This window comes from Hirundo rustica, chromosome 2 (assembly GCF_015227805.2).
Source record: "Hirundo rustica isolate bHirRus1 chromosome 2, bHirRus1.pri.v3, whole genome shotgun sequence".
Lineage (NCBI taxonomy): Eukaryota > Metazoa > Chordata > Aves > Passeriformes > Hirundinidae > Hirundo > Hirundo rustica.
The window spans coordinates 16,175,393-16,202,801 of record NC_053451.1 but is presented as its reverse complement, the minus strand read 5'-3'; the positions used below and the strand labels follow the sequence as shown (position 1 = coordinate 16,202,801).

At 44.9% G+C, this 27,409-nt stretch overlaps 1 protein-coding gene across 4 annotated transcripts; it reads left to right on the top strand.

The window, feature by feature from the left end:
* The first annotated feature begins 526 nt into the window (after positions 1–526).
* WNT11 (Wnt family member 11) lies at positions 527–26,826 on the top strand. 4 transcript variants are annotated; one of them, XM_058419343.1, is made up of 7 exons: positions 527–646; positions 3,673–3,893; positions 12,796–13,031; positions 13,635–13,748; positions 13,833–13,912; positions 15,418–15,710; positions 26,071–26,826. In XM_058419343.1, exons 2-7 carry the CDS (start codon positions 3,811–3,813, stop codon positions 26,243–26,245), a joined length of 981 nt encoding a protein of 326 aa, XP_058275326.1. In that variant the 5' UTR covers positions 527–646; positions 3,673–3,810; the 3' UTR covers positions 26,246–26,826. The 4 variants fall into 4 exon arrangements, with proteins under 4 accessions (XP_058275326.1, XP_058275327.1, XP_039911599.1 ...); XM_058419344.1 differs by lacking the exon at positions 26,071–26,826 and adding an exon at positions 17,361–17,644; XM_040055665.2 differs by having other exon boundaries at positions 13,635–13,912.
* Positions 26,827–27,409: the final 583 nt, after the last annotated feature.

Sequence of the window (27,409 nt, the reverse complement as noted above, 5' to 3'; positions counted from 1 at the left end):
AGATCAGAGAAGAGGCTGTTGAACATGCAGGCTGACAGCACGAGTACATGAGCAGAAAGTACTCCGGGCGGTGGTTCTCCCTCGCAGGAGAGCCAAATCTCCCTGACAGAGCGGCACAAGTTATCCTTGCTCTTTTCCGGGATGGCCAGCGGCCGCTCAGCTCCGGGAGCGGGGCACTTTCAGGATACGCTCGCGTTCCGGCGAAAACACTAACTCGCTGGTTTTTTTTTTGTTGCTAATCGTTGCTAATCATTAACCGCTGATTAGAAGAACCCCCTTGAGTCCCGCCGTGTCCCCGCCACCCCCGGCGGCCGCGGCCGAGCCCCCCCCGCGCTTCCCCGGCCCCGCTCCCGAGGGGCTGCGCCAGGACGGGGCGCGGGGGGGGCTCTGGCGGAGCGTGCCCGCGGGGGCATCTGCGGGGCGCGGAGCCTTTTGTTATGCTAATCCGAGCTGACATCACTCCGCATATCAAAGCGGAGGGGGCCGCATATAAGGCGGCTCCGGGGGCCGCCGCAGCAGAGCGGCCCCGGTCCCCGCGCAGCCCGGCCCGGGCGAAGGTAAGCGGGGACCGCAGCGGGGTGCGAGCCGCTGCTAGGAGAGGTGGGAAGGGGACGGCGCCTCGGGGGAGCCCCTCCAAACGCCGAAGGTGCGGGGCTGGCCAAGAACGGGGGTTTGCGAGGCGTGGCAAGAATTCCAAGGAGAGGGGACGCGTCCCGGAGGATGCACGGGAGGAGGAGGACGCTGAGGCGCTCGCCGGAGAGAGGAGTCTTAGAGGCTGCAAAGCAGACCGAGGAGATGCCAGGGAGAGAAGCGGCAAGGGAGAAGGGAGACCCGGGGGGGATGCATGGGGCAGGGAGAAGGGAGGGAATGCAAGGGAGAGGGGAGGCTTGGAGACTGCAAGGGAGAGGGGTACCCGGGGGAATGCACGGAAGGAGGAGACTCGGAGGCTGAATTAAGAGACCTGAGACCCGGCGAAGGCAAGTGGGAGTGCAGGAGAGATGGGAGGACCAAGGGGAGAAGGAGACCCAGAGAGTGGAGTGAGCCGTGCCCGATGAGCTCCAGCGGGGAGAAGACACCCGAGAGTTGGAAGGAGGGCTGGAGACCCAGGGGCTGAAGGCAGACGGGAGACTTGCAGCTGTAAATGTGCAGGGCAATGCAAGGACCTGCAGAGGAGCGAGGACTCCAGGAGCCTGCAGGGTGGTGGGGACACCCAGGGGCTGCGGGGGAGAAAGGAAGATCCAGAAGGCAGCAAGGGAGTGGTGAGACCCCGCAGCTGGAATCAGCTCCACCACCCCCTATTCCTTTTCTCTGCTCCCACTCCTCACTGTTGGTCAGCTGGGGATGTGCTACCCTTAAACCAGGTTGCTGTGCTTCTGGAGAGACCTGCAGGCTGGCAGCAGTCAGGTGGATGTCTTTGTTTCCTGGATGGGAAAACTGGAAAAATGTGAGCTGGATACTCACAGGTTTATGCAGTTAAAATTGTCTGTTCCCATCCCTGAGTCCAGAGTCTTTGAGATGTCTGATGGGAGTGTTTTCCGTGTGCCAGAGAGGGGATGGCTGCAAACAGCCTTGAGGTGAAGAGCAAGGAGAGCTTTGGATTAAAAACAGCTCCTGCTTTCAGGAGTTCACAGGCCACTTGCTGTTGGTTTGATCAGTGACCCAGAGCTCACCAGAGCTGTAAACATCACATCTTCCCCAAAGCGTGTCCTTCCTGTCCCCTTGCAAATTGCTCTTGCAAATCTAAGTCTGTGCTGGACTGAGCGGGAAAAGGCCTGATTACCTTTGCAAAAAAGGGGGTGCAATTGCATGCAAAGTTCTTTGGGTAGGTATGGGGGAATTAGATAATTTCTATTCCTGTCCAGGGGTTGAAAAAACCCCAATCAATGACTTTTTCAAGGTGGGGGGGAGGGGAATAGAAAACGGCATTGGCTGGTCAGGTTTAGTGAGAGCTTTTTAGACCATCTGAAATATTTTACACCTGATTCTTGTGTTGTCCAGCAGTTCGCAGGCGTGAGATAAGGGGTCTGAAATATCTAAACAGACACTGAAAGGAATGGACAGGATTAAGGGTTGAGGGTTTCCAGTATGCTCGTAGAGTGGTGGGAAGAAAAGGGCTCCCAAAGATTAAAAGATACAGAAATACTCTGAAACAAGAGGCATGTACTCCTGGAACAGTGTGGGAACACTGTTTTCAAGGGATGCATCAAACCCAAATTCAAGTGGGCATTAAAGAAAAACAACCCATGGCAATGAAATCTTGCCTCCCTTGTAGGCAGTTAGTTTTGTCTGGGACTTCAAGAGAGCCAGGAACTCGCCCCTAGAGGTTATTAAAATCCTTTGTAATAACATAACAACAGCACTCCTCTAGTAACCCTTTACATCAGGCACTGGGGTTGGGATAGCCAAAAGGCAGCCTGAATGGAAAAATATGCTGCAGATGGCAGAGGAAACACTCAGAAATATTCATTCCCCCCAACCCAATTGCACTCCAAATGGGGATATTTGGGCAGAAAGCTGCAGCTCGGCAAATCCAGAGCTGGGGATCAGGTAGGATACCCTTTTTCCAGGGTAAGAGGTTTCCCAAAGTGAAGCTGACTGCTCCTGCTATTCCCAGTCCCCTGCTTTGAGGGGGTGATGTGGGGGAATGCACAGTTACAGTTTTGGTATGCCAGTGTGCTGTGTTGTGAGACTCCAGAGATGCAATGTGGTGGGCAGGTTATTTTACTGTTGTCTTTCTCATGGGATGGGAAACCACTGCAGACCACAAAAAGCAGCCTGGACCGGCGTCTGAAGTGAATAACTGAAGGGAAACCCATTTACTGCTATTTATACTGCAGCTAAAATAAGCAAGCCATGCCCTGGAGACAGAGAGGACCCCTCTAAGGATTTAAGTCCTGCACCTGGTTTGTTTATCTGTTTGGCCTGAAGAAGGAAAAAAACAACAAGAAGAAAATGGGTGGGGGAGTATCCTTGAGAGCTTTTTTGTCTCCTCCATGTTGTCCTCTGGAGACAAAAATGGGATTTTATGTTTACAAAGTTGCAGCCTTTTCCCTGAGCTCCAGGTGCCAAGGACATGGAAGAAGTGAGAGGCAGAGTTAATGAGGTGAGAAGAAAAGCAAAAGGTAAAGAGTAAAACGCATTTATTGTAACAGATCAGAAAGAAACATCTGCAGGGCAGGGGCACCTGCATTAAGTAGGGAAATGCAGTTTTTATTATTTGTCATCTCTGCAGGAAAAGAGAGGAAAAAGAAATCTGGAGTGAGGAAAGGGGGAGATGAATAGCTGAAGATTTGGGCTAATCTAAAGATTTTTTTTTTTTTTTTTTCCCTTCCTGAGCAGTTGCACAAACTTTTTGGAGAGGGGAAGGAAAAAAAAAAACCCCCACACAAAAAACCACTACAGTGAAGCAGCGAATGAAGTCTTGCCATGTGCAGGGTTAAATGGAAACACAAGCAGACCATAACTCTGTGTAATTCAACCCATACGGTTTGTCTGCCTGTTGACTCGAGAGGTTGTATCGAGGCTTGGCAAGGGAGGGGACTGAGAAGGGATAATCCAAACCTTTTCAGGATTCATAAACCACTACTTTTCAATTTGGATAATAGACTTCTCTCTTGCAGTGACTTGATAAACTTCAGGGTTAACCGTAACTCGGGCTCTTTCTCCTTTCAGATTGTTCATCTCCAAGAACGAGCAACACCCAAACGGAAGGAAAATACATTGCACAAAATATTAAGAAAACTTCTTTTTTTAAAAAAAAATTCTTTGGAGAAGCTGATTTCCTTTGGCCAGCAGGAGAAAGTGGAGAAAATGAAGCCAAGTCTGCGACTTTTCTTAGCTGGTTTTCTGTTGTTGATTCTGCAGACAGGGCTTTGCTATGGGATAAAATGGATGTAAGTACCTGGATCTATCCCTGCATTTTTAATGTTTTTGTAGGAATTGCTGGTCTCTTACCTGTTTGTACAACTGCTGCTTGAGGCATGCTGTAAAGCTGTTTAAAGAGCAGAAAGCACTGCAGTTCTCCAGGCATTGATTGAGTTCAATGTGTGTACTAGGTGCTTATGCTAACAATGTCTCCATCTTCTTTCTAAAATATGCATGATTCAGGCTCATTTGGTTTTTTTTTTTTTTTTTCTCCTCATTGATACCGAGGGAAAGGCACACACTTGAATGCTCACATGAGCCACTTAATGAAGTTTCTAGCATTAGCTCCTGCTATGCTGGGAAACTTTCCCACTAGGACACCACTGGTTGTGCTGAGTAGGAATTGAGAGAAGTAGGGATGGCAGCTGAGATAATGCTGCCCATCTCCAACCACAGAGGATGCTTGACAGATAACACAGGTTTTTTGTAGACCTTTTAACCTTTGGATTTTGTGAAGGGTGTTAAAAATGAGGTGAGAAGGGGGAGGAGGGTGGAGAAATACCAGGGACTGCAGTCAAGTCAGGATTGAGTTTCCTTGGAGGTAATGTCACTGCAAAGTGAAAACAACGCTATCCCATTTCTTTGCTTAAGCAAGCAATCAGTTAGTTGCTTGCTGCAAAATAAACAAACAGGCCACTACAACACCAATCTGGTTTCATGCCCTTGATAAGTGATCTGTCTTTTCTACTTGGGTTTGGAGCTGGGCACAAAGCAAATAAGGAAATATGGGTTTGCCTCAAATGAGCATCTTTGGTAGAAGAAAAGGCACAATAATATGCAGTGCCAGGAAGACTCTGTAGGGTTAGGATTTTTGGGTTAGGTGGTGAAACTTTGACAAGAGTTTCCTGTTTTGTTACTCCTTCCGCAACAGACTTCATGCTATGCTATGTCTAATTCTCTCACTCTGCTGTTCCAATCATTGTCATTTGAAGCTCCACTCATGCCACCTTTTATAAAGGCTTAAATTGGATATCTGCAAGACGATGATATCATGTTGGAGACAGTGTTTTTACCGCCCATCATGTAGTCAGGGAAGAGAAGAGCTTCCAGATGGCAATTCATCTTCTCCAAACAGAGACATACAACAGAAATGCTAAGTGATAGCCACTGGTGATGCTGTGTACTGCGGGGAGCTGCTAGAGATGACACATCTGCCTTTTATATCCATAAAGAGAAGCATAGTGAATCTCTCCATAGGGTGTTTAAATGCACATGGTCAGGTGGGAGGAATAGTCACCTACTTTAGGGCATCTTTCAAGGTGCCACGCTTGCCTATGGCAGGAAGGTAGGAACTAGGTGACTTTTAAGGTTTCTTCCACCCCAAACCCTTCCATAATCTTTCATTTGCTGTCTCCATACTCTAAGGATCACCTTGGAAGTAGAGGAGGGTAAGGATCTGGTGTGCTCTTCACTGCCTTGTAGCAGTCAGCAGAGCTCAACTGCATAACTCAGCTGTTTCTGTCCACCAGCTTCCTCCAGTATTTAGGCTCCCAGCTATGCCTATATCCAGTGCCAGGAAAGGCAGGCATCTCCTTTTCTACAGGACATTTAGCAACATGTCCAGGGGACTCCTTAGCGTTTATTTCTATGCAGCACAGAAATAAAGCTGCTTTGTGGCACCCTGATCCAGCAGGGCTTTTATGTGTAGAACCGCGACTGACTGGAAGGACTTGCCCATGTGCTTGGCATTGGTGCCCCACTTGGGCAAGGTGCTTCATCATGAGTGAAGGGCTTGGGTTCCCCTGGAGGGCAGGGATGAGATGAGCTCCAGAGGGGGCGTGATAGTATAGTGACAAGGCACAGACATGAAAAAATGCTGTGAGGCAGGGCAAGGTCCCTAATATCTTTGCTGTTAAAAGCAGCCTCTTGGCTGCTAAGTGGTTAAACTGCAAGGGTGGCTTTCAGGGATGAGTGGGGACAGAAGTAGTTGGAGGCAAGACACCACAGTTCTGCTCCTCCCTTTCCCAGCAGACATATCCCTCCTATCAAAAAGTGAGTGGGAAAGATGAAAGCTGGGATTAGAGTGGTATTTGAAGCATGAACAGCATGCAGATGCACCACTAAGCTCCCCTCACACCTGTTTAAAACCTGGCAGAGACCTGCACTCCCTGTCCACAGCAGCTTGTAACTGGGATGCTGGCAGCTGGGTTTTCACAAAATTATGTTTGGTTTTTCTTTCATTTGCTGTTTCTCCTCATTTCTTCACCCTTATTTTCCTATGGAAACACAGGCTAATTTTCCCTGCTCCCCATCATTCCTTTTCCTTGGGGCTCAGGGACTGTCCTTAGAAATTGCATGGGTAACTTCTTGGCAAACAGAGTACCAAATACTGAGTAATACCTCAGACCTGCTTATCCCAGCCCTGGACTCGTATTCTGGGTGCTGTGCAATTGAAATCTGCTCCTTCCTTCTCTTACTCATGAACCGAGAGGTGGGGAAAAAGGATGGGATGAAGAAGGAGGGTGTGCTATGTGATGTTTTCAGTTGTGGGCTTTTCTCAGCAGTCTGCCCACTGCATCATTTTTGTAGGCACAGTGCCAGAGGCAAGCTTCAAAGAGGATTTGTGAGTGGAAGAGAGAGATAAGGAGGTGGGTTTCACCAGCCTGGAGATGAGGGAGTGACTGATATGAGAGGTGATAGGGATTTAATTTTGATTCAGTGTGTGATGTAATTGCAGGGGGAGGGGAAGAAGAAAAACACATTTTTTCAGCCATTTACGACTTCTTAGTAACACAAATATGCCCTGAAAATGGGTAAAAGTGGGGAGAAGGTAAAAAAAGGAATTATTTATTTTATTTTACTTGGCTTATTTTTGTGAGTTCTGTGGTCCAGATTCCCTGTTGTTGGAAGTTGGTGCTGAGCCCCACCAAACTTCCAGCATGGCGTGTGGACAGTCAGCATCTGGTATACGTGCTCTTGTTCTTGTACACATTTCCCGAGAGAAATTTCGTATCTCGTGCTCTTTCATCTGAGCTCCAGGGAACTACTCAGGTTTAAAGCCGTGGCTCCCGATCTTCGCTGGCTCAGGATTGTTGTGAAGATGCAGCCTTTCTCATCAATGTATTCCCTGCATCTTAGTTTTGCAAACACTTTACCATCCTTAGAACAAAGCAGGTATGTGGGGAGGTTACATCACTTGTCACAGTGCCTGGGAAGGTGAGGCAGCCTTTGGTTTCCATCAGAGATGTCTTAGGGCCTATGCATCTAGCAATTCTATCACTTTCCCCATCTGCTTTTGCAATCCATTTAGCTTTCCCAGGAGAGCTTGGGTTTGACCAAGCAGGTGCTGAAGCAACTTATTTGGGTAGAACTGAAAAACAGATGAGTGCTAGAGGGAGCTGTAGCCAGATGTGCATGCCCCAAAGGTCTGCAGATGTTGGGATATGCAGGCACAGAGTAGCTTCTGAGGCACTTCTGACTCCACAGGGGCTGGCATCTCCTCTGTCCCTCTGTATGGAATGTCCCCTTCAACGTGGTTGTAAGTAAGCCAAACATAGCAAGTGATTTGGTTGGTGGGTGGGCGCTTTTTTTTTTTTTTTTTTGGGGGGGGTGGGGGGGTGGGTTTGTGTTTTTTTGAGGGTTTTTTTTTTTTTTTTTTTTGTTGTTGTTTTTTTTTTTATGGCTTGCAGTATATGCTCAAGACAGCAAGTGCTGGCATTAGGAATACTATCATTTTTAGATGGAGCTTGGTCACTTTGGGAAGTCTATTGAGGTGACCTAATCATGTCTTGTGCTCTGGAGCAATCCCCAGCTGAGCCCCATTCCCAGCTAATGCTGCACAATTCCTATGGTTAAATTGCAGCCCTTCAGAAGCAACAGGCAGCTTTACCACACCTTTTGGTGAACACAGGATGTCCCCTAGCCCACCAACCTTGAGCAGCCCTTCTGCAGCCAGCAAAAAGCAGGGGAGAAAATGGAAAGATTTTGTGCTTCCTGGCAGCTCCTCCTTCTCTCCTTCAGTCACTAGTGGGAGGGAGCTGGGACTTGGAGACACGGGCGCCTGTGAGGAGACTGCCTGGCAAGGGACTGCTGGATGAGCTGCTATGAAAGAACTGCAGGATGGGGCTGGCAGAAGGGGAGTAGGATGGGGGTGAGGAAAGGGGGGTACCATGTCTTTGAAGTTTGCTCCTCACTCCATAGGCAGCTCAGGAAAAGTTGACAAAGCCCCATGGCCTTCCTTGGCACTCAGTGAGCCAACTCACTGCTGGCATTGACTTCAGTCAAGCTTGGGCTTGAAGTCAACAGCCTTGTGCCCACTACTGCCAGCACTGAATTTGGCACCATATCTGAAAACAGCTCTTATTTTAAGCTTTTAGTTCAGGGTTGGTTTCCCCACACACATACTTCTCTCCCTTTTTTTTTTTTTTTCTTTTTTTTTAACCACATAAATCCTACTTCTCTGTTTGAAAAGCCCTTGCAGAACCAGGGGAAGCATTTACCAGGGGATGTAGTGTCTTTCCCAGGACTTTTGTTCCCCAGACTGGAACTGATGCAGGGCAGGGTGGCAGGGGCATGGGCTGCCTCTGACTACCAGGAGCTTAGACAAGGTTATTGTAACATCCCTGCAATCCTTTTCTAGATGAAAACCTGGGAGAATGAGGCTCCTGCAGATTAAAAACCTTCAATGAGATCAAATACAAAAAGAACCCTCACTCTCTGCCTCTCTTTATTAATGTTTACCGCACACTTCACTCTCCACAGCCATGTAATTTTGTCTAAGTCTTTTTGTGTCACCCACATCCCTACAAGACTAAGGGGTTTGGGAATAGGCATTAAAAAGAAAGTCTTTTCAGAATGCAAAGCTAGTAATTTGGAGCAGAAGTTCATGGTTTCACCAGCAGTCCCTTTGTGAGACTTTCTCACATCATGTCACACAAGGGAGGGTGGGGAGATACCTCCAGAGAGAAGATTCTTCCACCCTTCAAGGGTGTTTTAGAGGACACCAATGCTTTGCTGCACAATTAAAGGAGTTTTTCTCCCTTTGACTTGACTGGGAGCAGTGTCCTACTCACAGGGTACCTTTTAAACCAAATAATATATGACTTTCACTGATACCTGCTGAGATCTGAAGGTGCTTCCTCCTCACCTGCAGTTCCTATGAATAGTCCTCTCCTGGGGCCCAGACAAGTAGGAATGGGCCCATACCTCTCAAAGGACCTAACACTAATTAGTTATTAATGCAGAGCATTAAAGTTTTCAAATGAAATTTAATAACTGCATGAGATAATTAAGAGTCTTGATGTCATGATCCATCTATGCATATTTCCTCTGTAATTATGTTCATAGTTTTCTGTCAGTATCCACAACTTCAGCTGAAAGACCTGCTGTGTTATATATAGATCAGGAGATGTTTGGGTTTGGTCTTATTTGATCCATCCCTTTAAATAACATGTATCTTTTAAAAAACCTGAAACAACCACCACTTGGTTTTCTGGAGAATGAAGGACGGGGCAGGAGAATTAAGTGAGAAGAGCACAATGTTATCAGGGGGAAACAGTGAAAACCAGCATTTCTGGGGTGCAAGCAGGTAAAATCCCCTTTTCAGATGAAGGGTGTGAGTCCACAGAAAGACGTTTATCAGGGATTTTTTTTTCCCCAGGTTGAGGAATGAAGGATGTTCTTCTAATCATGTCCCTGAGGGCTGGATTTTCAGGCTGGCTATGCCCCATTGGCTCCAGTTTCCCTCCCAGTGTTGATGATCGGTGGTGACTGGGTGAAGATAGGCGAGAGACCCACCACCAAATCCTACCATGGACCAGCCTCTCCTGGGGGGAGGTTTTTCTTTCCACGAGTGGATGTTGTTTCACAATAATGTTATTGCGAGCAGTGGGTGTCCATCCCCTGATGCTGCCAGAATTTAGGAAGCAGGGAGGGGTGGTGCATTTCCACAGGGAGAGTGACATGGAGTGGAGAAGATATTCTTAAATGTAGGACAGAGACTGGGCAAACCTAGGTTGTCAGGGCATGGACTAGATGACCTAATGGACCTCTTACATTCCTAATCTGTGATTTACAAATGCACTTTTCAGTCTCAGCAAGTGACTACAGTAACTGAGTTTTCTTTTCCATTACCTTTCAATTTTTCCTCCTGATGCTTGGAGATGTTTCCAGTTATAGGTTCTCATAAGCAAAGACATGAAGTTCAGGCCTGGGAGATGCTCAGAAAACACCTTCCTGCATCATGCAGTTTTATTCTTGGTAGACTCCATGGAGCTCAGCTCATTCTATGAGAAACAGCCATTGCTGCCATTTACTACTTCTCACCAATCGGAAGGTATTTTCCCTCTTCCATGAAGCAAATGGTTTTCTTGTTGCATTATAAAACTGCTTCTTTAATGGTGATTGCTTCAAGCCATCTGTAATAATATAATCTTGTTGCATCACATTCCATTTTTTCATACTGAAGATGAGTTTGGTCTGAATTCTGCTTTCGTCCCTACCTATAGGTGATTATTTGTGACTTGTCTGTAATGGTGAGATAGAGGTACCTCAATGTAGCCTTCCAGGTCCTTTAAAGAGGCTGAAGACCTGTATAAAGGATCAGAAAATGTGTTGTAGGACTTAGGAGACATATGCATCCTTCTGGAGGACCAGCTAAAATGTTCCAAGACCTCTCAAGTGCCACCAGACATGTTTGGTTAGAAAACTGAGTTGCTGCCGCCTCATAGTACAGCCTCTCTCAGAGACTTGGAATGTTCCTCATTTGCCTGAAGCTCAGGCTGTAAAGTTCTCTCACTGATCCTGCCTGCTTCCCTTGCTGCTGGGACATGTTGTGCTGGAGTATTTATCATTTATACTCTATTACTGATGAGCTGCTTTGGCCTCTTGCCTGATTTGTGTTTCAGCTCATTCCTGGGAGTTGCTGATAGGCTTTCTGGGATAAGTTTTCACAGATTCCTGGTGTCAAGTGCTATTGGACATACTTCATTCAGCTCTGTGCTTATACCATTCAGATGTCTGTGCCCCTGCTCGGTGTCTGGGTTTCCTGTACAGAACAGAAAATGAGCACTTCTAAGTCATGGTGGTATCTTGCCATAGGTCTCAAAAGCGTAAGAGGCCATCTGCTTCCTAGATGTGGCTTTTTGCTTTCCATGAGCTAAAGAAGGATCCTGAAGGACTACTGTGAGGTCCACGCTGTAGAGGTTTGCAGTCAGGTGACAGTCATACTGTTCAGAGACTCATGTCTCTACCTTCAAGGACGTGATCTCTCTGAGGTAACTGATCACCCAGTATATCACCAACAACTTTTTCTCCACCAGCTCAGGTTCACGTCTAAGGCAGGATGAGTTGCCTTCTGGAGGGGCCCCTCTCCAAACAGGGAACATTGCATGAAACCAGTGTGTATAGGACCAAGATGAACTGCAGGGCAGAATTTATGATGATTAAATCATAGAACCGTTTAAGTTGGAAAATACCTCTACGATCATTGAGTCCAACCAATAACTTAACACTGCCAAGCCCACCGCTTTTTCCTTTCCCTTGAAATTCACTGGTGATGACTTCTGCTTGCAGTATGCTTAACAGACCCCTTAAATACATGTATGAAGTATATATTTATATAACTAGCAGAGTGGTTGTTTCCCTTCCAAGTTTGCCACTGATTATTAGTGCCAGAAATGCCAAACTCCAGTCACATGGGAATTTGTCAGTGCGGGCCTATTCATCCCCAGCAAGGATTTAATACCTCCAGTTTTGGTTAGGGATCAATTTTAGTTCTGTTTCCATCTCATTTAATTTCTGAAGAATGTGGATGTTACAGTAAAAAAGTGAAATGCACCCCAAAATATCTTTGCTAATAAGCCAAACTAACCAAGATGGCTTGGAATGAATATGAAAGCCAACACATTTAACAAGGAGAGAAGGAAATATGTGTTAAAATTGTGTTGCCAGGATCAGATGCCATCAGATTAATAATGCAGCCAGCTAGAAAAGTTGTTTTATGGGAATGAAAAACTTTTATGACTACCCTAATAAAGCCATAAACATACAAAGAGAGTTACACACCAAGCTTCTACTGATGTGGGTGCTCAGGGAAGAAGAGTACAGCCCTGTAAGATGCGTGTCAGTATTTGTTCTTTTTTTAACCAGGAAATGTTGGCAATTGGGCAGTAGAAGCACCACCATCCACTGTGGGATGTTGCTCTTTTCTTCTGTGATAATATATTTGCTAGTATTCATGCATCCTGTCTGATTTGACTGTGGTACTCTCTCTGCACGTATTCCCACTGAGCTTTTGCACTACGGCTTTTGGACACCAGAGAAACAGGCTTATCTATGTGCAACAGTGATTGAATCAGTGGAGGCTCTTGGCATTAACTCTAAGTGAAAGCATATGTTTTGCAAATTTGGTGATTTTTTTTTCCCTAGGCCTTGCAGGGGATTTTCTCTGTAATTAATGACATGACATTTAGCATAATCCTTTGAGAGTGTGTGAGACAGATGCTGAATACAAAATACTGATAACACCAATGTTGCTTTTTTTTCCCAAATGCCACAGTCTTGGAGGATCCAGATTTCTTTTATCATGGAACTGATGGGTCATTTTTCACTCTGTTGGGAGGTCTGTGCTCTTCATTCTTCAGCAAACAACCTTCCCCACAGGATTTACACATCCAGTTGACTTGACATACATCCCTGGAGTTTTGTGCAGAGTCCCCTCAATAACAAAGAGAATCACACGCTGCTAAAGGCTGCTTCTTCCCACCTTCCTTAAATGCCTACTTTATATGAGATAAATCACTCTTCATAGTTGCTCATCTTTCTCACCAGCTTTTTCTAGGCACCTATTTACAGAAAGCTTTAATTAAGTCAGGTAACCATAGGTGACTGGAACGTGTTTTAACGCTTTTTTGCATGTGCTTGTCTCCTCAGAGCGCTGTCCAAGACTCCTTTGGCTTTGGCTCTGAATCAAACCCAGCACTGTAAGCAGCTTGAAGGCTTGGTGGTTTCTCAGGTGCAGCTGTGCCGCAGTAACCTGGAGCTGATGCAGACCATCATTCAGGCAGCGCAGGAAGTGACAAAGACCTGCCGTAAAACTTTTTCGGACATGCGGTGGAACTGCTCTTCAATAGAGCTGGCTCCTAACTACCTGCTGGACTTAGAGAGAGGTAAACAGCACTGCTGGCTCATTTGAGACTGGAGTCCCGACAGTGTGTGGTGTTTGTTGGTTTTTTTTGTTTGTTGGTTTGTTTGTTTTTGTGTTTTTTTTTTTTTTTTTTTTTTTTTTTTTGTGTGTGTGTGTGCTGGACATAGGAAGGGTATTGCTCCTGGGAGGCCATGTGGGGACTACAGAGCCTCCTTGTCCTGTTCTCTGAGACCATGTTCATCATTACAGTGCCAGTCATGCCCAGCGGCTCTTGGACATGGTCTTCCACAGCTCTTACAAGGCAGACCACCATTCTGGTCTACTCATCCCACCGGGAGTTGTGGGATGAGTACAGGAGCAAAAGGAGGCAGGAGAGTCCACAGAAGGGCTTATTCACATGCTCCAAGAGCAAATCGCACCACAATGAACAAGATGCCTAAATCCATGTGTCTTATGTTGAAGAGTTGACTTAGGAGATGTGCTCCAAGCTAGTGGTGCCATGGGACATCTCAGCTGCAGTGAGCTGGTGTGTTGGCTGCTCTGTGGGACGTGGACTGTGTGAGTCTCTTTTTGGGGAACATTTATCTGGCCCAGGAGACTGAGCTGAAGTTCTTCTCCCTTTCAGGCACAAGGGAGTCAGCATTTGTGTATGCCCTCTCTGCTGCTGCCATCAGCCACACCATTGCCAGAGCCTGCACCACCGGGGACCTCCCTGGCTGTTCCTGTGGTCCCATCCCAGGTGAGACACCTGGACCTGGGTATCGATGGGGAGGATGTGCAGACAACCTCAACTATGGTCTTATCATGGGGTCCAAATTTTCAGATGCTCCCATGAAGATGAAAAAATCAGGATCACAAGCCAATAAACTGATGCATCTGCACAACAGTGAAGTAGGGAGACAGGTAACAAATCCACACGAGTTATTATACTTGTTACCATCATCTGTAGCATTGGTCACTCGGTGAGGTTCAGTGTCTCAATCAGCTAGCAAAAGGAGCACATTTCTCCTGGATTGCTCTCAACTCCTTTGGCCTGCTGAAAAGGGTGGCTGTATAACTCACCCTGTGACTCAGAAAGTCCCAAATGTGATTATCAGTCCTGTTTAACCGTGAGTGGGATGTCTCACTGCCGCCTGTTGCACAGCCAAGGTTGGCTCTGGCTTGCCTATCCCAGGAGGTGTGGTGGGGATAGGTCCCATCGTGCTCTGCCAAGGGCACTGCTCGGGTGGAGTGCTATGTCAACGTGGAGAATTATCATCTGCCAGATGCATCCAGCAGCAGTTGCCCGCAGCCAGGAGGGAAGATTTTTTTATTTTTTTTTTTCCCCTTTCACACTGCTATGCTAGTGGTTATTCTTGTGTCTGGCATAAGCTGCTTTTAACAGCTTGAATCCAGTGGAGGGATAATATTTACCATGTGCAGTGCCTGGTGTGCACTGATGTGCAAATCCCTATAGCAGCCCTCCATGCAGCTGCAGAAATGGATTTTGGGGGGGGCGGGGGGTAGGGATGGGGAAGGGGACAGGATATAAAACTGACCCCTGCACCCATCTCTGGACCTCCAGTGGTTCCATAGGCTGCTCCTACTGCACTTGGTCCTTCCAGGGATGCCTGTGCAGGCAAACTTGGAGCATGCTGAGCTCATTGGGAGCTTGCTGTGTAGCTACAGGCGAAGTCTACCTTTGCAGAGCACAAACATGCTAAAATTTCCCTCCCTGCCTTTTTTTTTTTTTTTTTTTTTCCTCCCTACTATTCCTGCAGTATTTGGTTTGTTTGCTTGGGGTTTGGGATCTTTGTTACATTTTATTTTATTTTTGTAATGTCTTGAGGTCTTTTTCTATTGCAAAGGGCAAATTTTTGTTTGGGACATGGTGTTGCTATGGTGGGTGCATTCAGCCCCTCCTGGCAGCATCCTGCCATGTTCCATCGAAATGAGAATACTGCAGAATCAAAGTAAAAGGCTATTTTGGCCCTATGACCAGCAGAAAGGGAGGGTGAGATTGCACTGAATTCAACAAAACCATTACATCTCTCTTACCAAAGCTGCTGGAGGTTGAAATTGATGTTAATTATCTATTTATAAAATGCTTTGATATACATCTCCTCAGGAATTTAGAGGGTGGAAATGCAGCCCAGTATAGATATCTGATCAAAATTCAAAACAGTCTTCTGTCTTCTGGCTGCAAAGGAGCCTTTCTAAAAGTAGTCCTGGACTGATAGCGATCATCAAAGGGTTGTAGGATCTCATTCGTTTTGCAAAGTAGCTACTCTAGACTGTCTGTGCAGAAATGAGAACAGCAGTACTTTTCTCTAGCCGTTCCTGCTAAGGAAGTACCTTCATTAGCAAGCTTGTGGGATGTTTGGCTGTAAGACAAGGGCATTTCCTAACTCCCGCATTCCTTTTTGCAGGTCTTGAAAGCCTCTCTTGAAATGAAATGTAAGTGCCATGGAGTTTCTGGGTCATGCTCTATCAAGACCTGTTGGAAAGGCCTTCAAGAACTGCGAGACATTGCACTGGACCTCAAAACCAAATATTTATCTGCCACCAAGGTTGTTCACCGGCCCATGGGCACACGCAAATACCTTGTGCCGAAGGATATTGATATCAGGCCAGTCAAAGAGACAGAGCTGATTTACCTGCAGAGCTCACCTGATTTCTGCATGAAGAATGAAAAAGTGGGGTCACATGGGACCCAGGACAGGTGAGGACTTCTGCAGTGGGTGCTCACTGTACTCTGACCCCAAAGAGGAAAGGGCAAGAGGGGAACATATATGAATAAGGGGCAATTGAGGAGGTGACATGTAAAACATAGGTGCATGTAAAACATATCTTTAACGTACGATACGCATAACCCTGTTAATGATGGCTGTAGCTAAGACAGGGCTTGCTGACACATTTTCCATTACAAAGTCAGGCACAAGATACATTTCAAAATTCCCCAGGAAACTCACCTCCACAGGAACATGTAAGGATCAAGCAGCTGCTTTTTATACTGTGTTGAGTTTCCATCATTTCTTGCAGCCACTGCTGATTAGAAGAGATGTTACTCTAAGGCTCCCTTAAGCAGGCAAATGTGAACCCAGTCAGAATCAGCATTCATAGACTGCCTTAAAAAAAACCCTAACTACGAAGATTATATTTATTTGTTTTCTTCTACTGCATGTGTTTGTATTGCTTATGATTTAAGGTCATTATGGTCAAGCCCAGCCTCCACTGGGCAGCATACCGTCCCCTTTCACAGGCAGCAGGCATGCCTTTCTCTTCCCACCATCTGTTTAATTTCCTCCAAGACAGACTAATTCAACATTTCAACAATCTGAACATCTCTAGATGGGCAGACCCATCTGATCTCTCTAGAGCCGACCCATCAACAGCCAAAAAAGTGTATGTTTCCAGTATTTTCCTAATATTTGTTAGGTGGCTGCAATGGCTGGATTTCAACCTCTCTCTTTAGTTACTATCTTGCTGGCTTTCTTTAGATAGTTCTCAAAATTCTTCTCCGCTCTTTCTGCTATTCCATGGTGGAGGCTCAGGCAAGTGGCAAGGAGTATGTGCCTGGCCTTTTTTTGGGATGCCTTCATTTTGATGTAGTGGTATTTGGACCATTATGGTTCAATGGGGAGAAGACTTTGCTGAAATGAAATGACCCAAATGCATGCAAGATAAACAATATATGCATGTGGAGATGTGGCAGCTGGAGACATGGGTTAGTGGTAGGCTTGGCAGTGTTGTGGACTTGATGATTTTAGAGGGTTTTTACAGCCTAAATGCTTCTGTGATTCTGCATCAGCATTTAACTGGTGGAGCCTATCAGCAGATAAGACAGCTGAGTGAGACAAGAGTGTCTTTTTTGTCCCCTGACATTTTATGACGGTTAATGTCCTGTGTCCTCTGACATCAGTGGCTGGACTTCTCTACAACAGCACTTCTCCAACAGCTCTGTGGTGGGAACACCAGGCTGACCTTTACTGCCAGTTCAGCAGTGGAGCATTAATTATCAAGTGAAGATGTTTACGAGTCATTGAGAACAGCAGTAAAAAACATGTATTGAGACTGGTTTCCGAAGGAAAGTGTCATCTGAGTGGAAGTGAAGTTTTTGTGGATTAGTACGGATTTTGACATATTTGTGCCTTGAAAAAGACCTCTTTGTTGTGCCTTTCTGTTTTGCAAGGAAAAAAAAATGGTGATGATTATTTGGAAATTAGTTTTATAGGAATTGCATCAAATGAGCAGGTTGTGTAAAAACAAAGTTGAATTCATTACAGATTTGCCAAGTAAAACATTTTCCATGAGCTGAAATCCTTTCTAGGGACAGGGAGGTGTGACTTCTTCCTCTAATCTTATTTTACAGGAGATTTCAACTTTTTATCCCAACTAGGGATGAAAAATATGTCAAGGTCCTGAATGACTTTTTTTGTTTTCCTTCTGAGGAAAGGAAAATGTGTACTGCAGGCATCCATTTATCCTGAGCTGGACGACAGCCATGACTGTGAACCTGCCAGCCAAGGGTCCACAGGAAGTGAGATTGAGTGAGGATTTAGAAAACCAAGATATTAAGGCAGGAGGGGATGACTTTCAAAAGGAACTTGTCAAAAAATACTCCTCATTCTCATATACGGAAGATGGTGCTGGCCATGGGAGGGGAGGAGGGTGAGAGAGTCCTGTGCTGACCTTCAGGCATCACTCAAGCCAAGTTTTAAGGTCACGTGTAGCTGGGCTTGTTTTCATTACAGTCCATCTGCAGCCTCTTGAGAAGATACCTGGTGTCTCAAAATCAGCATGTGTGATACAAGTCATAGCAACTCCTTTCCTGAACTAAATTAATAGAGGAAATAAATGTAAAATACACACAGTGTGGGTGAAGATTTGTCCATGCTTCCTGGGGGGAGCAGGGAAAGGGAGGGGATCTTCCCCAGCCTCCTCCTCCCATGGATGCCTTTTTCTCTTTGCGATTTTTCTCTTGTGAAGAGGGTGCCTAAATGCATTTTAAATGTGGTGGTTCTGTTCCAGCCTGCTGCAGGGCTGCAGAGATAGTGCCTAGTGACACGGATAAGGTAGAAGGAGTACAAAAGGAATGCTGTTAGAGAGAGGGCATGGCAAAATGTGGTTCATGCTTACTCCGGAAAGATGTAAAAATACTCACATGGGCATAACTCAAACAGGTTTTTATTTAATGAGTCATGTCCTGGAGGTATTTGAATATTTTATCTTTATGCACATCAAAATTTTCTGGAGGTAGGTCCTGCTGTTTCCAAGTAGTCTAAATTTTAAGGTCAGTCATGGCAGTTTTTGAAGTCAAAAAGATTGCTGTTGTTTTTGTTGTTGTTGTGGTGGTGGTCTCTCACTTGATCTACTCTCTCTTCAGCCACCTTCCCATTTCCTTTCTGGCCTTTTTCTGGGTGCAGAGGTCAGTCCATGCCTAGGTTGTTACAGTGCAGTCCCCTATGTCCACAGCCCAGGAGACTTTGATTGGGCATCTTCAGTGTTTTTCAGCCCTGGTTTCTGCCTCCAAAGAGATTTGGAGGGAGGACTATGCCATTAACACACCCTTTTCCTGTTCCTTGATTAAAATATTCACATTGATGTGTTTTTTTTTTTTTTTTTTTTTTTTTTTTTTTGTGACAAAAAATGAGCAGTTTTGCAGCATATCCAGGGAAAGTCCTTTTCCTCCTCCCACTCTCTAAGGTCTGTTTCTTGCTCATAGCATGCTGGAAACAGGACAGAGGTTGATGGTAAAGTTGCAACACTTTGGATGTGTTGGATTTTGCTGTACGCTGCAGGAAACAATCCTGCTCTGCCAGGTGGGTGGAAGGGATAATCTAACTGGTGATCCCTCTAATGTGAGGGTTCACATTATGTAGACTTATTGTGTGCTTTTCAGGCAGGAAAGGGAATTACTTTGCAGATGAACCATATGAAAATCCACTCAGAAAATGAGCCCCCAGTTACTCAAAAGCCTTTTAGAGTCTTTCCTCAAAGGATTTAAAAGCCTTCTTCAGAACAAGCCTGAAACATTTTCTAAGACACTTTGGACTTTCTTACTTTGTTGAAATTTAGAAACAGTTTGGAAATCTGCATGACTCCAAGTGCTCAGGGTATATCCAGATTTCAAAGTCAGGGAATTAAGCTCTGCTGAAAAGCTGACTAAGGAGCTGATTTTTGCAACTGGTGTCGAAGTCTCCTGCAAGAGAGACTTACTGCCACATTGACTCCAGCCAGACTCTGTGTATTTATATACCACCATCACACTTTCATAACCAGTTAAAAATGATCTGGAGAAAAGGCTGAAGAAGTGATCTACAAAGCTGCAAGTAAAACTTCCAGTACAACAAATCAATCACTGGGGAAAATGTAAATACTCCCCTTCTCTGAGATTTCTTGGACGAAAGCACTTTTTCGTCCTTTAATGAAGTAGTTCAGTTGCTCCTGCCTGAAAGAATCAGATTATAAAATTGAGATCTCTTTTGTGAGAAAAGAAGCAAAAATATGAATCTTCCTTATAAGTGGAGTGCAATATATTGTGTTTCAAAGGCTGTTAAGACTCCTTAATGAATCCAACGAAAGGGAAATTCTGCCATGTACTAAGCCTTGCAGAGATAACAGAGCTGTTTATTACTGTTCTTTCCCAGAGCAGTCTTGGAATCAAGCTGAATGTGGGAAGGAGCTCTCTTAGGCTGCAGAAATCAGGCCACAACAAACAAGGTGCTGCAGCTTAGCTGGATTGATCAGGCATCATTTCTCAGTTGACTCACTGTGGCAAGGAATGTCGCCACTCTCTGGTGGCTGCTCCTTGCTCACAGATACTTTCTTCACTGCAATATAAAACATTTGTCACAAATGTCTTAGGCTGGTATGCTTTCTTGGATATGAACATACATGAAGCTGGCTGAGCATGCATCTGTTGCTAGGTTTTCAGGGTTCGGTGGCAGCCCTTGATAACACTTCTTTCCTGCTATCCCAAGAATATGCTTTGCATTGTGTGATAGTGTGGAGATTGTTCAGCCTGTGGAAGAGAAGGCTCTGGAGACCTTAAAGCCCTTTCCTGTCCCAAAAGGGGCTCTGAGAGAGCTGGAGAGGGACTTTGGAAAAGTGCCTGGAATGACAGGACAAGGTGGAATGGCCTTCCACTGCTAGAGAACAGGGTTAGATGGGATATTGGGAAGAAATTCTTCCTGGTGAGGGTGTTCACAGGAATAGGTTGTTTTAAAGGAGTTGTGGCTGCCCCATCCCTGGAAGTGATCCAGGCCATACTGGATGGGGCTTGGGACAACCAGTGGAAAGTGTCCCTACTCCTGGCATGGGCGTTGGAACAGGCTGATCTTGGACTAGGCTGTCCCCCTGTACCGAGCACGGGTGAGGCTGCACCTTGAGTGCCATGTTAGTGTTGTTCCCCTTTCTCCAAGGCAGACACTGAGGTGTGGAGTGTGTCCAGAGAAGGGCTGTTTGAGGGGTCTGGAATATAAGTCCTATGAGGAGTGGCTGAGAGTACTGGCATTGTTGAGTCTGGAGAAAATGATGTTCAGGGGAGACCTTATCACACTCGACAACTCCCTGAAAGGAGATCATAATCAGGCTGTGGTTGGTCTCTTCTCCCAGGAAACCAGCAACAGGAAAAAGGAAATAACTTCAACTTGTGCTGAGGGAGATTCAGGTTCGAGATTAAAAATATTTTCTTCAGTGATAGATGTGTTAAGCATTGAAACAGGCTCCCCAGGGAAGTCATCAGCCCTGGAAGTGTTTAAAAAATGAGTGAATGTGTCACTTCATGATACGGTTTAGTGGGCTTGGTGATACTGAGTCCAGGGTAGGACTTTATGACCTTGGAGGTTATTCCTGACCTTGAAGATTCTATTCTATGATCTCCAAGGTTCCCTCCCAACCCAACCCACTCTGTGATTCTTTGTTTATGTAGGCAATGAAATTTTTTAGCAGAAGCACTCATATGTAGCTGGGGAAGAGTAGTAGTTATGGGTAGACAAGAGCATTTGTTGTTTGTTTTTTGTTACAGCTTCTTTTGTTTTCTGTTAGTGATGGCACAGGATGAGTTTTGAGTAACTTATAATGTGTTCTCAATTTTTGGAACAGTTATCGGAGGTGCTACCCTTTATTTGATGGGATCCGACAAATTCTGAATAAGAAATAGCAAATAATGCTTTTGTGAGTGTCCCAGAAGAACTGGAGGAAACCTCCTCTAACTAAAGGTGTCCTTGTACATAGCAGGAGGGCAGGTGTACCAGATGGCCCTTCATGACGTTCGTTCCAACATCTTGATGTTCCTTCCAACCTGTTCTACGATTTTATGAAAGTCAGAAAAACATTAGCTTTCTGTTCCTCCCACCTTATTTGGGTGTTATTCCTTCTTTCCCAGGGCAACATGCTTGCATCTGGTGCCCATTTCAGTAATTAGGCCAGCTGTGGTTTTTTTTTTTTTTTTTTTTTTTTTTTTTTTTTTTTTGTTATCTTAGTTAATATGTGGGGAAAATTGAATTCTTTCTACTTTGAGAGACCTGAATTTGATCATAAAGTTTTCTGAACAGGTTTGTGATTAATAAATTTAATTGGGAAAAGAATAATTTCACACAGTAAAATTGCAATGGATAACAAAACTAGCTCCCTTAAACATATCTAGTCCCTCTGCAACCAAATGGCATTTGAGTTAGAGAAAATTGGGTCTGGGAATGATTTTCCATAGATCTTGATCTTTTCAGGAGTAATATTGAACTGACACCACTGGGATGTTACTGAAGACATTTCTCTACTCTGCTCTTAAAAGCAGTTTCCTTAAACAACCTCTTCCAGGGTTTTACTACCCTCAGTGTTAGGCTTTTTTAAATTGAAATTTAAACTAAACATAATCTAAAATAAAATTAATATTTTTTGTCCTCTTTCCTTGGCATATAAAGAAGATTTTTTTCTCTCTGCTTGTTGCAATAATCTTTTATAGAGGTTAAAAGATACCTCTTTTAACATACTTCTCTAAATCAGTTCCTTCATAGTTTTCTACTTTCTGAACTGCACCTCTGGCTCCCCTGGGAACATTTCCACATTTAGCTGGATCTTTCCCAAAGTCTGTTGCTTACTTTGCACCTTAATCCACTGTTACAAAATGTCCTCAACTCCTTCCCTAGCATTATCCCCAATTTTTTAAACTTACTCTCAACTCCTCATTACTAAATATAGAGGCTAGTTCCAGGATCTCTCTTGACATCTCACTGACATATGCTATTGATAATTCTTTCTCATACAGTTGTTTTAGTGTCAGTCTCCAGTCATTCTTTGTGCATGAGAATGCAATTTGAAAGTAGGTAAGATTCCTCCCTCGAAATCTTATATGGACCTTGATGTATTTTTAAGAATGTCCATTGTGTTATAATATATCCTGAGGGATTTGAGTTATTTTTCTCTTTCTTTCTTTTATATACTGCTGCATTACTTGACATTACTAGAGCAAGGGGCACCAAAGAAATAAAAAGGAATTTGATTTAAAAGAGAAAAAACATTACACCGTGGTACTGGGATTTGGGACTGCTGGAGTTCATGAAGGCTGATGGTTTCCCTCAGGTCAGAAAAGGCTGAGGGAATCACACAGCCAAGGGGATGAGGCGTCAAGGAAGGAACATCCCTTCTATCCATCCCTAAAGCAACAGCCCAGGTGCTAGCAGTGTATGAGAAAAAGGACTACAGAGAATGTTCAGATTCGTGTGTTACTCCTGTAACAGCATCTCCCTCATCTACTGGGAGATGCACTGGGCCAGGAAGGCAGTGGTTTGTGCCCCAGAATGACTTTTTCATGTTCTCATTTAAAAGTCCTTATCGATAGGATTGATGGAGTGAGGTTCCAGTGGGTAAGTCATCCCTGTCATCATATGTCATAATCATGGAATCAATTTGGATCCCAGGTGCCAGCTGTGCAACCAAAAAAGTTTGTATACTTCTATCTGCTGATGGGACAGAGTAAATAGGGATTCACAATGAAGTTGTGTGACATTGCTAAGTTGGACTTGATCAATCATAGAGGTTTTTTCCAACCAAAATAATTCTGTGATCTCCCCCTAGCTTTTAAAAGTAAAATCCCCACTCTCCATCTGAGGGAAGACTCTTAGACGTTCTGGGGCGTCCTTCACAACCTCTGCTGAGGAGCCACCCCCATGATGTATGGTATATTGCAGTGCTGCTGCAAATGAGGGCTGGAAAGGGGAGATTTTGGACAGCCATATGGAGCGGGATTTGTCCAGCCAGCACTGCTGACCTTCTCCCTTCATAAAGAAGAAAAAAGCACTGTGACAATGTGAAAGCCTGTTCTCGAGTCAGAACTTTGGCTGGGATTATGGCCAAAGCATAATTTCTCAGCAGTCTTCCAAGTGCTTCTAGAGGTTACAGTGTTGTGTTACGATGCAATCACCTGCCTTAGTGTTTTCTCTCCAAGGCTCAGGAGAAGGGCATTTCTCTGAGTTTCTGGAATGGTGCTGGACCAGGCCCAAAACAAATCAGATTGAACTTAACCCATCAGTGGGGAGCCTGGTGAGATCACAGATGTAGACTCTGAAACCCGATGTTCAGGGCAGCTTCTGAGGGTAAACTCTGGTCTTTGGAGTTCTTTGTCTTCCCCCACTGGCTGAGAAACTGCCTGCTTCATCTTGTTTAATGAAAAATTAATCTAATTCATATTCAGGCCTATGCTTTAAGACAGAAAACAAAATCACTGCCTAGTGGCATTGTCAGGAAAGTTTTCTAGCAGCCCATATATGTTTATGATGGGATCAAAACATTGTTTTGGCTATTCAACCCACCCATTCTGAACATCCCCATTTCCTGATATCAAACTGAGAAAAACTTGAGGATTTATTTAATAGGATTTTTCTTTTTTCCTTTCTTTGTTTCAGGCTGTGGGCAATGGGGAAGGTATATAGGAAGGCATATCTCCTACTAGATCCACTTTTTTTTTGTTTGTTTTGTTTTGTTGGGTGGGCTCTTTTTTTGCAAACCACAGAAGTGGATGGAGGGAAAGAGAGAATCCCAGGTCCCAATACAGCAGGTAGAAGAGTTTTGCTTCCTATTTGAATGGGGTAAATGTCACTGTTGTGTGCTTTGTATGTCTGGGGAGTGAATGTCCTCAGTGGTGAGCTGGAGTCAGAGTGGACCCCTATTCCTTTTCTTGGCCATTTTAGTGAGCTCCCAGCATGAAGTGACACAGATGAACTGTGCATCCCTTGCCACACTTCTGCAGATTCCCCATCCTCCCGAGGTGTACCTCCAGGAAACAACATTTCCATCCACTAGCAAAGCTGAGTAAGGTTGACAAATACCCTCCCCTCTTCTAATGTCAGCACACCTCTATTTGAACCTTTGCTCTGAATACTTAATGCATTTATTAATGCATTTATGAGGAGTCATTGGAGGTTTCTTGGGGAGGGGCCCCAGCTCCCAGGGGCACTAACAAGGCCTTTGGTTCAGCGTTAGGCAAACACATTCAGTGTGGCTGCACACTTCAGCTTTGGTAGAGGCTTTCAAGGGTGTGTAAATATTTACACGCACTCCTGAATGACAGTGAGTTGAGGGGGCCTTTAAACACTGAACCTGGAGAGGAATGCGAATCAGAATAACAAACGGGAGGCAGAAAAACTTAAAGAAGAGCAAGAACAAAATCTCAACGCTCCAGTAATCCCATAATTTTTCCTAAAGCATTACCACATGAACAATTCCTATAATTCTCAAGGATTTGTTTCCATCTGTTAACAGTTGCTTAGCTCAAGGCTCCGACTTATGCTCCTCTCTCCTCTTCCTGCCCCAAAGCAGCCTTAGAGTGTTTCCGTCCAAAACAGACACAAAATAGCCACACAGAATAAGATTTAGGAGAGATGTCAGCAATTACTCTACTCAGCAACCCACCTTTCTTACAGTAGTTTCAGAACTCCATCAAGTTCACAGCCCCATGGTGTTGGGTACATACCAAAAAAGTGCAAGCATCTGACCAAACATGAACACTTCCATCCTGGGCTGTCTTTACAGTCTGTGGAGAAATGCTGTCTCTAGGACATAGTTCATCTCATCCAAAATTCAGTGCCTGGTGCGTTTTCATGTCCAGTGAATATTGGACTATTTTAGGAAAAGGGAGAGATGGTTTTTGAGGACAGGTAATCATTGGTAATGGTAATCATTGGATCATTGAAAGAGATTCCTCAATTCAGGAGTTGCTTCTGAAAAGCTTGAGCCATTCACCGGCAAGCAGACAAAATGAGAGAACCCAACACAATAGTTGATTTATCCCACTGAGTCTGGATTTAATTAAAAGCAGAAGCAAAACAAGCAGCGAGAGTCTGTGTGATATTTGGTGACTTATCATCCTACCCTGTTCTCCTGCCACCCTTCCTGTTCCTGGGTCAGGACTCAGGGTGCTTTGGGGCCAACTGCCAAGCTGTTCATGCCATGTTGGGAGAGAATCAAAGGGAAAAAGGTGCATTGTCCAGCCCTGCTAGTATTGATGGTGATTTCCCTGATAGGATCAGTGGCTGCATAGTGGCTGTAACAGCCTGGTCAAGATTTTTCCCAGCCTGGAGATCCTTGGCATGGAACCTTTTCAAATACTCTCTGGCTGTAGGGTTCCTGCTTCACCCTTTTCAGGTTAGGTAGTGGTAGACAAATACCCGTGTTTGTTCTTTAGGGTGTCATCTTCTTCTAGCCCCTTTCAGACAGTTTTGGAGCTTGCCTGGGAACACAGATTGTTTGGAATGATTAGTTCTTGTTGTGGAGGTATCCCAACAGCTTTGCTTGTCTGCTCATGTGGGAGCAGCCTGGCCGAGCTGACAGCCTGGATGCTGCCAGGTTGGGAGAGTCACAACAGGAGTTTAATGTTATTTTGGGTGTCATAGCAGGTCCTGTGTTATCAGCCCAGGGCTTCCCCTGCCACCCTTGCAGGTGTAGGGGGCTGTTGGCTGGGTGCTCGCTGTGCTGGCTTCACCCAGTGCCTTGCAGCGCTGTCAGGTCCAGCAACACCACACGACAGTGGTTTGGGAATCCCTGCAGGAATTTTTCACTTGCTCACAGCATTTTCCTTCTTCCAGACAATGCAACAAGACTTCCAATGGGAGTGACAGCTGCGACTTGATGTGCTGTGGCAGAGGCTACAACCCCTACATGGACAAAGTGGTGGAGCGTTGCCACTGCAAATATCACTGGTGCTGCTACGTAACCTGTAAAAAGTGCGAGAGGACTGTCGAGAGATATGTGTGCAAATGAAAACTCTCCTCTGCCCATCTGGGAGCTGAGACAGCAGTGGCACCCCAGCACTATTCAGAGAAAACATTTTCTTGACTCAACATCATTTATCTTGTAAAGACACAGACTTGAGATGTTAGGAGGAAAAACAACAATCATACCAGTAAAAAATAAGAACGAAAAAAACCTCCCAAAAAGCAACAAACCCACAAATGTTTCCCCCCAACCAATAAAATGCTCTCTGAGAAGACAAAACCTCATTGGGGTTGGTATCTTCTTCCAAAATGTTTCCTATGGTTGCCAATGATGTCCATCCATCCAGTGCCTTAGTATTCTGAGAAATAAATATCGAAACTTTCCCTGGGGGGAAAAAGAGGAACATTTGTTTGACAGTAACTAAGGCTCATACCTGCCTATGCCTTCTAGCACAGGTAATGAGTCTCCATTAGGATCATCCCAGAAGGGAAAATGCTACAAGTTTTCAGCAATAACTGCCTTTGTTGCCAAAGACTTAATTTTTAGCAGGGAACCATCCACTCTGATGATAAAAGTGGAAAGACTTCAGGTCAATTCCCTGAAATGATCAACTAATTTTAATCTTTCTTTTACACAGGTCTGCGACTTTGAACTTATTGCTGAAGGCAAATATGTCCTTGATTTGTCCAGGCTGGACAAAAATCAGCCATGAAAAAAATCTCCTGGAATCCTGGAGGCAGGGAGAGTAGGGTAGGCTGAGATGGACTTTATGGGTTCGCAAGACAGTAGCAGAGCCATTAGGATAAAATGACAAAGTGAAGTCCAAGTCCACTGGGAAAGTAAAGAAAAAAAGCAAGCTCCTGCTCTCTCTTTGCCCTTTTGGTGTGATACTCTTAGTCACTGACATTCTTCCACATTGACCCATCAAGTTCTTGGGGTAATATGGCACTGGCTTTTTCCCCCACAAAATTATTGGTCCAACCTCAGGAAACTGCAGAGAGTGGAGTGGTCTCAGCTGTAAGCAGCACAGCCATGGAAGTCAGCAGCTATTCCCAGCAAGAAGGAATGGGAACACGTCAGTCCTTCACGTGGCCCTGCCCTGACACAGCAGAGAACCATTATCTGTGGCTGTACATATTTTCTTCTATATGCAGATATACAGAAGTATTTATATCTTATGCTTTCATCTACTTTACTTCCTACATAAAT

Coding starts and splice junctions, on each gene's coding strand:
- WNT11 (XM_040055665.2), top strand. CDS start 3,811: ATGAAGCCAAGTCTGCGACTTTTCTTAGCTGGTTTTCTGTTGTTGATT. Junction 13,913..15,417: donor ACAGTGAAGTAGGGAGACAG/GTAACAAATCCA, acceptor TCCTTTTTGCAG/GTCTTGAAAGCCTCTCTTGA. Junction 15,711..26,070: donor TCACATGGGACCCAGGACAG/GTGAGGACTTCT, acceptor TCCTTCTTCCAG/ACAATGCAACAAGACTTCCA.